Source organism: Vitis vinifera, chromosome 18 (assembly GCF_030704535.1).
Source record: "Vitis vinifera cultivar Pinot Noir 40024 chromosome 18, ASM3070453v1".
NCBI lineage: Eukaryota > Viridiplantae > Streptophyta > Magnoliopsida > Vitales > Vitaceae > Vitis > Vitis vinifera.
In genome coordinates this window covers 18,715,134-18,725,513 of record NC_081822.1, presented here as the reverse complement: position 1 = coordinate 18,725,513, position 10,380 = coordinate 18,715,134, and the positions used below count along the sequence as shown (strand labels likewise).

Here is a 10,380-nt window from a genome sequence, read left to right as displayed (position 1 = left end):
TGCTTTGTGACACATGTGATTATTCTGTATTTATTTACTAACATTTTTTTTTCCATGAAACAATCGGCTTACTACTCAGGTACACACCTTGTCTTTCTTGTTTATTTGATTATTTCTAGATTGATATTCTTTTGGCATCCATGTTTAATTTATCAATTTTCATACTTGTTTTAACTTAATTAGTAGAAACCTAATTTTTAGGGCTTAGAGGGGTGCTACGGTTCATCATCGTACCTTCCCAATAGGTAACCCGACCCCCGAACCTAGACTCGATTTTTCACAGACCCGTTTTTCCTTTAGAAGTCACATTTAAGATTTTTCTTTTCTATTTTGTTTTTTCCTTTAAAAATAAAACAAAAATAAGTGGTGACTTCAAAAACTTTTCAAAAAATCAATTTTAAAAATAAAAAGCGAGTCGCATCATTCGAGTGGAAATGCATGCATCGCAATGCGGGGTCCACAATTGTTTTTGAATTTTTACCATATTTATTATAGATGAATATCCTTTTAGACTAGGATTGTAGTTACACTTATCATTGAGAAATTCTTAAACTATTTTATAACCACAGTAATAAGGAATCATAGGATAGTTAAGAACAATAATGCTTTGTAGAGAAATTAAAAGAAAATGAAATAAGATTTGAACTATTGCAATAGTTATTTTAATTAGACCAAGCAACAAGTCAATAACTACACCAAACCCCATAAAGACTTTTTAAATCCTAAGTTTTGAAATAGTCTCTCAATGCTTAACCCATGAAATCAAACAAATAGGTCAAACTAACAATAAAAACTTTTTACCAATCAAACATAGGTTTGAAATGTTTCAAATACAGAAGAGCATTTTAGAGATATAAAAGATACCAAGAGTGAAAGCAACACCACTAAATTATTCATTATAGCATGTCAAGTTAAACATTGAAATGAGAAACTCCGATCTCAAAGGTCCAGAAAGAGCATGAATTATGAAGAATTGTAGTGCTTGAAATTGACTTTAATATTACTAAGAAAAATGAAGAAGAAGAAATAGAGAACAAAGAACTTATTGTTACCTTGGGTTTTCAAAAGATAATGCAATACAAGGAATAAACTGGTGTCAAGTGCAAAGTTAATAGGACGAATAAGTGGGAACTCAAAAAGTGTCATGATGATCGAAGAGTTTTTTAGGCTTACAAGGAAATAAATTTTTTTAGAGGAGCTTTCTAGGTAAGTATCAAATGAAAAGGCATTACCCTTGTATAAGGAGAGTGTGAACTAAACTATTGGAGAGGGTTTTTTTTTTTTTTTTTGTTTATAATGCAATAAAAAATTTTATAAGGGCTTTTTAGGTATGAAATGTTTCATAAACATTTTATAATATAGATTTGTTAGTATAGTGCCCTTAAAAACATGTCATTTTTTTTTTATATTATACATGACTTGCGTATATTAAGAGTGACATAAAAGATTCAAGTTATCTTATAAGTAGATGATTTGGTCCTAACCAGTTCATGAACTTGGACAATTCATTTGAGATTGTAGTATACTACTTAATTAAAGTAGGAATGACAATTTCACAAGTTTTTCGGGTCACCCGTCCCTATTAGGATGGGTATGGAAGTATAGTGATCGAGGATGGGACGGGTTTGGGGCGGGGTCGGGTTTTGTAATAATTTGCATCCCTCACCTTGGATATAAAATTATACGTTTACCCTTTACATCTTACAAAATACCAAAAAACTCCATCTATAGATATTTGCTTCATATCTCATTTTTAGGGTTATTCCCATTCAATGCAGAAATCTCCCTTTGTCATTGTTCTCAGATGCTTGGCTCTCGGACTAATTTTCCCAACTCAAAAAATTTCTATCTTAGATTTTGAGTTGTTAGGGTAGAGAAGAGATAAAGCTCATAGGTTGTGGAAAAGACAACCTATCTAGCTTCATTTTCTACTTTCTTGAGAGATGAAGAAAACAAAACCAAAGCTCACCAAGAGTACCAAAATCCAAGGAGTTGATTTTGTTTGGATTCCTCTTTTTCAAGTAAAGAAACCCTAAATTTCTAGGTTTTGTTTGCTCAAATTCCTTTTTTTTTGTTCTTGCCTGAAATCTCCATGTAATTTTTTATTGTCAAAGCCAAATTGATTTAATTTAGTGGTTTCACATGCACAAAAGCAATGAATTATTTTATCTCCCTTTTATGAACTCATCAATTGTAAATAAAAAAAAAAAATTGTTTGCTCTAACCCTAGATTGAAATCTATAATCATTTTTTTAGATAATTTTTATTTTCAAATTTTCCATTTCACATAGATTTCGTTTTAGTGCTATTTAGAATTTAGCAACTTCATATTTTTGTGTATTGCATGATTATGTTGTATCATTTTTTTTTCTCTATGTTTTGTTTGGTTTTCGAGAAAGTGTGGGAAACTAATATAAATGAATTGAAAGTTGGAATCCTAGATTTTTCTTCTATTTTTGTGGTCTATGTATGTGGTAACTAGGCTTATTTATTTACGGTTTACTTGGGTTAGTTTGAATGTAATATTCTTATTGGTTTGAATGTTTTAATTATAGGATTTATTTTGTATTAAGAAAAATGGCATCAGAAGAAGGGGAAAACTTTTCCATTCCAAATGTGGGTCCAAATCTAATTATAAGTAGTACTTCCACCTACTAATGGAACATTTAGATCTAAAAGAAGAAAGCTAACTTCGATTGTTTGGAATGATTTTGATAAAGTCATAGAAGATGGAGAAGATTATGTTATTTGCAAGCACTTTAAAGGAAAGCTCAAGGTCGATGGCAAGAATGGGGCAAATCATTTACATGAACGCATAGATAGGTGTATGAAACGAAGAAATGTTAATATTAGACAACAATTATTAGTAGTAGAGAGAAAATGTCATAAAAAAGTTCAAATTTATGGTTTTACCTTTGATCAAGATATTTCAAGAGAAAAGCTTGCACATGCAATTATATTGCATGAGTACACACTTTCAATGGTTGATCATGTGGGGTTTAGAGATTTTGCTACTAGTCTCCAACCTTTATTTAAGATGGTTTCCCACAATACAATTAAGGGCGAAATAACGAAGATTTATAACGTTGAGAAAGGGAAAATGATTAGCTACTTGAAAATACTTGAAAGTAGAATTGCAATCACATCTGATAAGTGGACATCAAATCAAAAGAAAGGCTACATGGTTATCCGTACATTACAATGATGAGTCTTAGTTATTACAACATCATATTGTAAAGTTAGCTATTTTTCTTTTAAACTTCGTAAGTGTTTTTTTATTTGATCCTTTAATGATATCACTTATATTAATGATAACGTCTTTTATATATATTTTTAATGTAGGTTTGTTTATGTGCCCATTTCACATACAAAAGAAGTTCTTTCAGATATTTTAATGGATTTCTTATTGGATTGGAATATGGATAAAAAATATCTACTGTTACTTTAGATAATTGCTCAAGTAATGACATAATGATTGATATCCTTGTGGAGAAATTGTCTTTGAGTGGTTCACTTTTACTTAATGGAAATTTTTTTCACGTGCGATGTGTGGCACATGTCTTGAACTTAATTGTGAAGAAAGGTTTGGATGTCATTGGAGTAGAAATTGAAAAAATTCGTGAGAGTGTTGCATATTGGTTGGCAACACCATCAAGAGTGGAAAAGTTTGAAGATGTAGCTCACCAATTGTGTATTTTGATGTAATAAGAAGTTAAGTCTTGATTGTAAAACAAGATAAAATTCTACATACTTGATGTTATCAATAGCTATAACATATAAAGACGTGTTCCCACAAGCAAAGTGAAAAACACTACATGTTTGTGCCATCAGAGGAAGAATAGAATACGACAAAAGAAATATGTGGAAGATTGAAATTGTTTTACAACATAACATAGTTGTTCTTAGGGTGAAATTATCCCATTGCAAATACTTTCTTCATCAAAGTATGTGAGATCAAAGAAGCATTATATGGTTGGTTGATTGATTGATCTATTCAAATGATGTTGTGAGAACGATGACATCAAGTATGTTGCAAAAGTTTGACAGGTATTGGAGTAGGTGTCATAGTGTGATGACAACAACAACTATATTTGACCCAAGATACAAGATGAAGATTTTGGAGTTTTACTTCCTAATAATGTATAGGTCTGAAGCTTCAAATGAGATAGAAAGAATTCATGGATTGTGTTATGAGTTGCTTTCTGAGCGCTAATCAAAGTCCAAGTTAGATAAAAAAAAACCTTCATCCTATGGTACTTTATCAAATTCAACTCTTTCGGAGTTCAACTATGATGGACAAGATCATTTTTCAAAGTTTGACTTATTTGTTTATAGTACAATTGGAGAAAGTCATATGAAGTCGAAGTTAGATTATTACTTAGAGGAGTCTATTTTGCTAAGGACTTCAAATTTTGATGTTTTAAGTTGGTGGAAGACAAATGGTATAAAGTATCCAACTTTGCAGATGATTGTTTGAGATATCTATACTATTTTGATATCTACTATTGCATTAGAGTCGACCTTTAGGATCGGTGGCAGGATGGTATCAAAACATCGTAGTAGGCTTCATCCAAATACTTTGGAGGCCTTAATGTGTGCTCAAAGTTGGTTATGGAAAGAAATTGAAGGTAACCAATTTACAACATTATCAAGTTTCTAAACGGTTTTATATTAAAATATCTAGTAAAGTAACTTATATATATATATTGCTAGGTGATTCTTCGATTTATGACTCACAACTCCCACTCATAATTATGGATGAAGAGGATGATTCACTTGCACTTTAGGTTTTTTACTTGAGATGATGTTAGAGACGTATTTTGGGACGTTAACATTTTCTTTGTAATGTTTTTTTTTTTTCAATGTTGTTAAATTTATGGACATTTTAAAATTTTGGATGTTGTATTTTTGGATGTCTTGTATGTTGAATTGTTAATCATTGCCAATTTTAATTTGACTGGTTTTATAAGTATAATGGTTGCAAATGTTGTTTTTACCTATAGAAGTCTATATTTAAAAAGCAATGATAAGATCTTTCTTAAAGAATGCATTCAATCTTTATAAACTGAATTCTTTCTAAGAATGTAGCCTTAAATTAGGTTTGTTTATGCAACAAATACCATGGAATCTGACACTGGTTTAACTCCAAGAAGTACATGTCTATATAAGTATAATGATATTTTCTCACACTAATCTCTGGTTGTTTCTTATGTTGGCCAGTCTTATTGATTTGAAATATTCACTCTGATCCTATACCCTGAAAAATGGTAATTGTTTCACCAATGGTGATTTTTTACTTTCTCATTTTCGGTTTGCCTGTTATATTAGGTTAGTAATAACTATAATGAGTTTTAAAACTTATAGTTGCTTAGTTTTCATCTTTGTATTTTTTATTGTTGTTGCCCCACTACTACTAGTTTGTTACAATACAAGGAATTAATACCTATTTGTGAATCCTAATTATTTTCTAGGTGATGCCTTTAGAACAAAGGAAGTGTGCAAGTCCATCACTTTAGTGAGAAATAATGCACTATTTCTAGTAAAGGGGCCAACTCGAGTTGAACTGAAAATGCACTATTATCTTTAATGGTTGAGATGTAATTGACTCGTATTTCTTTAACTTTCCTTCTACAAAACAGATGCCTAATACTCCTAGACAGCATAGGCACAACAAGGGCAAGACGAATAATGGGCATATTCCACCATAAGGTTCATCCATTTATATGTGAAATATATATATATTTTTAATCAAGAACAAAAATCTATTTGTAAGAATAATTTTAATTAAATCGAATTTTTTGAGCTGTCCGTTTCTCTTCAATTGAAAAGCACTCGAGGGAGGCTACGTCCAGCACTTCAAACATATACAATCTTTTTCTTTCATCCAGCCGGTTACAAACTTCAATTCCGCCTCTTTTTTTTTTTTTTTTTTTTTTTTTTTTTTTTTTCTGTGTCAAAAATTGTGTTATAAAATTAGGGACATTCTTCTGCTAACAACTGAAGGTCTAAATCCGGGTTTTTTTTTTTTTTTTTGTGGATTTCCAGATGGGTTGCAACGGGCAAATCGCCTTTCCACCAAATGATGCCACGTGGCAACCCGTTATCTAATGAAGATAAGAAGCATCGTTCTCAGAATACGAATATCATCCAAATCATTTCTCCACCCTCCATTACTTCATGCGCTCCAATCCTAACCGTTCACTCCTCTCAAAGCCCCCTTTCTGCAGCCACCACCATACAAAACCCAAAAAAAAAAAAAAAAGGAAAACAAATTCTTCAACTCCTTTCTCTCTCTCCTCCCTCGCCAGAAAAATGGCAGCTATGCAACACTCTCCGGTCACGTTCCAGTCCAGATCCCCACCATCGGCGGCCAAAAGCCTATCGAACAAGCCGCTGAACCTCTCATTCTCTGGCAACTTCCCCTCCTTCAGGCTGACCAACAAAGTTGCTGGGAAATCTCGATCCGGCGCCTCCTCCGCTAGAATGTCCGCCACCGCTGCCGGAAGCTACGCAACCGCCCTCGCCGACGTCGCGAAGTCCAACGGAACCCTAGACACCACCGCGGAAGACGTTGAGAAAATTGAAAAAGTCTTGTCCGATGAACAGGTACTGGGTTTCTTCTGCAACCCTACGATTGATATCGAGAAGAAACGCAACGTTTTGGACGAGATAGCGAAGACATCGGGCATCCAACCACACACCATGAACTTCCTGAACATCCTGGTGGACATGAAGCGAATCGATTTGATAAAAGAGATAGCGAAGGAGTTCGAATTGGTGTACAACCGGCTGACGGATACGGAGTTGGCAGTGGTGAGCTCGGTGGTGAAACTGGAGTCGGAGCACTTGGCGCAGATAGCGAAGCAAGTGCAGAAGCTGACTGGCGCCAAGAATGTGAGAATCAAGACGGCGATCGATCCGAGCTTGGTGGCTGGCTTCACAATCAGGTATGGAAGTGGCGGTTCCAAATTGATTGATATGAGCGTGAAGAAACAGCTTGAGGAAATTGCTGCTGAGCTGGAGTTGGGGAATATTCAACTGGTTTGATTTCATCGCTTTTTCAAAACAAAAACATGTTTTGAATTAATTTTAATTTCATGTTTTGTCAAAGCGGAATTATATGTATGTTCATCAATTGATTCTTAGAATATAATAGTTGTTGGGGGAGCGATGTTCTTCGTTTAAATTAAAAAACAGAGACAATTGCCCTAATTTTAATCTAACTGACACCAAAATTTATTTAATTAATACAGCTGAAAATAATCCCATTATACATTTTTCAATATATTGTGTTAATAAATATTTTGGGAAATTTTCTTTAGCGGGATTTTTTATAACAGTACGACAGCTTAAAAAATAATCCCTCCACTAGTGTACTAGAAAAAATAATTCTAAATCTACCTTTGTCGATAAGAAAAAAATGATTTTTTTTTTAATTTTTTAATCCTCTGTTCAAAAGAGGATTTATGACAAAAGAATCGCCTTTCCAAGAGACAATTTATAAAATTTATTTTTTTATTAATAAGAAATCATCTCTTAAATATATGATTTTGATAAAAAGGAAAAAAAAAAGAAAAAAGAAATCGTCTTGAAAAGATGATTTTCACAAAAAAAAAACTTTAAAAATCAATTTTTCCATTATATGTTATACTTATACAATTATTATAAATATATATTATAAAATTAATTAATTTTATTTACTAAATTTAATATAAAATAAATAATATATTTATTTATTTATTTCACTTTGAAATTAAAACAAAAAATTATTATTTATATGAAAAATGAGTTTAAAAAAGCAAATTTGTTATTAATGTATTAAAAACAAAAAACAAAAAGTGAGAAATGGTCTTTTCAAGACACAATTTTCACAAATAATAATAATAATAATAAATAATTTTTTTAAAAAAAAGAGAAATTGTCTCTTAATTATATTATAAAATTAATTAATTTTTTTACTAAATTTAATTTAAAATAAATAATATTATCTATTTTTTTTCACTTTGGAATTAAAAAAACTATTATAAATTAATATGAAAAATAAGTTTAAAAAAACAAATTTGTTATTAATTTATTAAATAATTAGTTACAAAATAAATAATTTTGTTTTGTTTTAATTTTTAAAATAATTTTATTATATAAAATTAAAAATTAAAAATATTAATATTTAACTTAAAATTTCATTGTAAAAGGAATAATTTCACATATTTTTAGAAGAATTTTACTTACCACAAAACCTTCATTGCATACATCATTTCCCTTAATCCAATAATGCACAACACCCATAGTCCATGGAAGAATTTTACCTATTGCACTCCACTTCACATACTATTACACTACAATTCCATTACATCACTAAACTAATTTGACAACTGTTTGAGGTGTTGTCATTTCTTTTGAAATGTTTAAACACTCCGTCAATTTGAACGTTTCAAGTATTGTCATTTCTTCTTAAACATTCAAATATTATATATATATATATATATTAAACACATCCCTTATCTTACACACTACACACATCCTACCTCTTCTCAACTTCACTTATAATATAAATCGACTTCAAACTTCTTCATCCTCATTTTCTCCTTCTTTCTCATTTGAAACCTAGTTTTTCACTTTCCATTGCTTCTATCAATATCCCTCATTTCTCTCTATGGAACTGTATGCACAAATTTCATAAAAGGTCCTACAAAATTAGCAAAACAAATAGAAAAATAATACGAACAAAATATTCAATGAAATTAAAAATATTGTGGGTACAATCTCAAATATAATATTTTTTATAAAAGAATATTTTTCTTCTAATTATTTCGCTTTAACCATAACTTGAAGAACAACGATGACATTTTCTTGATTTTGAAAATCAATCGAGGGCCACAAGTGGCTTATTCCCGAATTAACTCGTTGAATGACGAAAAACGTGTGTAGCAGTTCTTTTGCTATTTACCAAACTTGCAGGGAGATTTGATGAAACTTTTTCTTTTATTGTAAAGCCTTTTTTTTTTTTTTGTACGAAGTCGCCTTTGGATTTTCTCCCTAAGATTTTCCTTTATGGATTTTTCTTATTTCTGAATTTCTCCCCCTTTCTTGAAATAAGACTCCTCTATTTATAGGTAAAGATATGAAATTTGAATTTCAAATTCTTGAATTTTAGTTGCTTAATTCAAGCAATTTAGTTATTTGATTTTAACAATTTTTCTTCTCCCAGGAGGTTTTAACAACAAAATAATAGTAGTAATAATTTTCTTATTATTATTATTATCCTTTTTATAGTTGGAGTTTAGTTTTTTTTTAGAAAACTTATCCATAAGAGGATTTTTTTTTTTTTTTTTGTCATTTTGAAGACCAAATTAGTGATAATTTAATCCATTAAATTTTTATGTCTACAAATGCTCCAACTCCAAGAAGCATCACATACATGCATTGTCATGTGGATGGGTTGGGTCTTGAAGTATTTTTTTTTTCCCAAAGAAATATTTTAATAGGAACTTTCCTATTTGTTTCAAAAAAATATTTCTTTTCCATTTTTTTTTCCAAACTCCACTTTGTTTTCCTTTTTGCTTTACACTTTGAATCATTTTTCAATTCATTTTTCTTCTTACTTTACACTTTTAATCCTCTACCAATTTGTCATCCCTATATACATTTTTTTTTATATATATAAAGGGGACAATAGTTGAGAAACTTGACTTGAACTTTTTCAAAGAGCTCTTTTGATCTTTGGGTGTTCTTCAACCCAACTTGAGAAACCCGACTTGAATCCTTTCAATTTTTGGGTGATCTTCAACCAAATTTTAAGAAACTTGGTTTGAATTTACCGTGAGAAGTCTTCACCTCTTCAAACTTGTAAGTATTTTTTTTTTAATTATATATATATTGGAGCTTGAGTTGGGTGTATGCCAAAGTCAATAGGGACGGAGCCACAATGTTGGTTGCCTTAGGAGACGTCATCACTAGGCTATATATCTATATATTGGTGTAAGGATGAGGATTTAATATATATATATATGACATGTGATCTCTTTATTCAAATTTTTTTTTTGTCAAGGAAGAAGAAGACTCACCTTTTTTGAACATGTGTTAGCCTTCATTATTCACATAGATGAATTTGATTTCAAGTAATTTAATTTAATTAATTTATTTAAAATTACCTTAATACTTGAGAGAGAATTTTTAATAAACTTAAATATCCATAAAAAAGAAATATGAATATTTAAAGTTTGACCCTCATGTAATCAAGTCGTAGCCTTGATGCGAAGTGGTGTCAAAGAAATATGAATATTTAAAGTTTGACCCTCATGTAATCAAGTCGTAGCCTTGATGCGAAGCGGTGTCATATTTTTAGTACTCATGTGCTAAAATCCTCACCCATGCAAATTG

The 10,380-nt window shown here is 30.7% G+C and overlaps 1 protein-coding gene across 1 annotated transcript; it reads left to right on the top strand.

Moving 5' to 3' along the window:
* Window positions 1-6,150: 6,150 nt before the first annotated feature.
* On the top strand, window positions 6,151-7,171 carry LOC100251062 (ATP synthase delta chain, chloroplastic). The gene has a single exon (XM_002274927.5). It carries the CDS (start codon window positions 6,178-6,180, stop codon window positions 7,045-7,047), a length of 870 nt encoding a protein of 289 aa, XP_002274963.2. The 5' UTR covers window positions 6,151-6,177; the 3' UTR covers window positions 7,048-7,171.
* The last annotated feature ends 3,209 nt before the right edge of the window (window positions 7,172-10,380 follow it).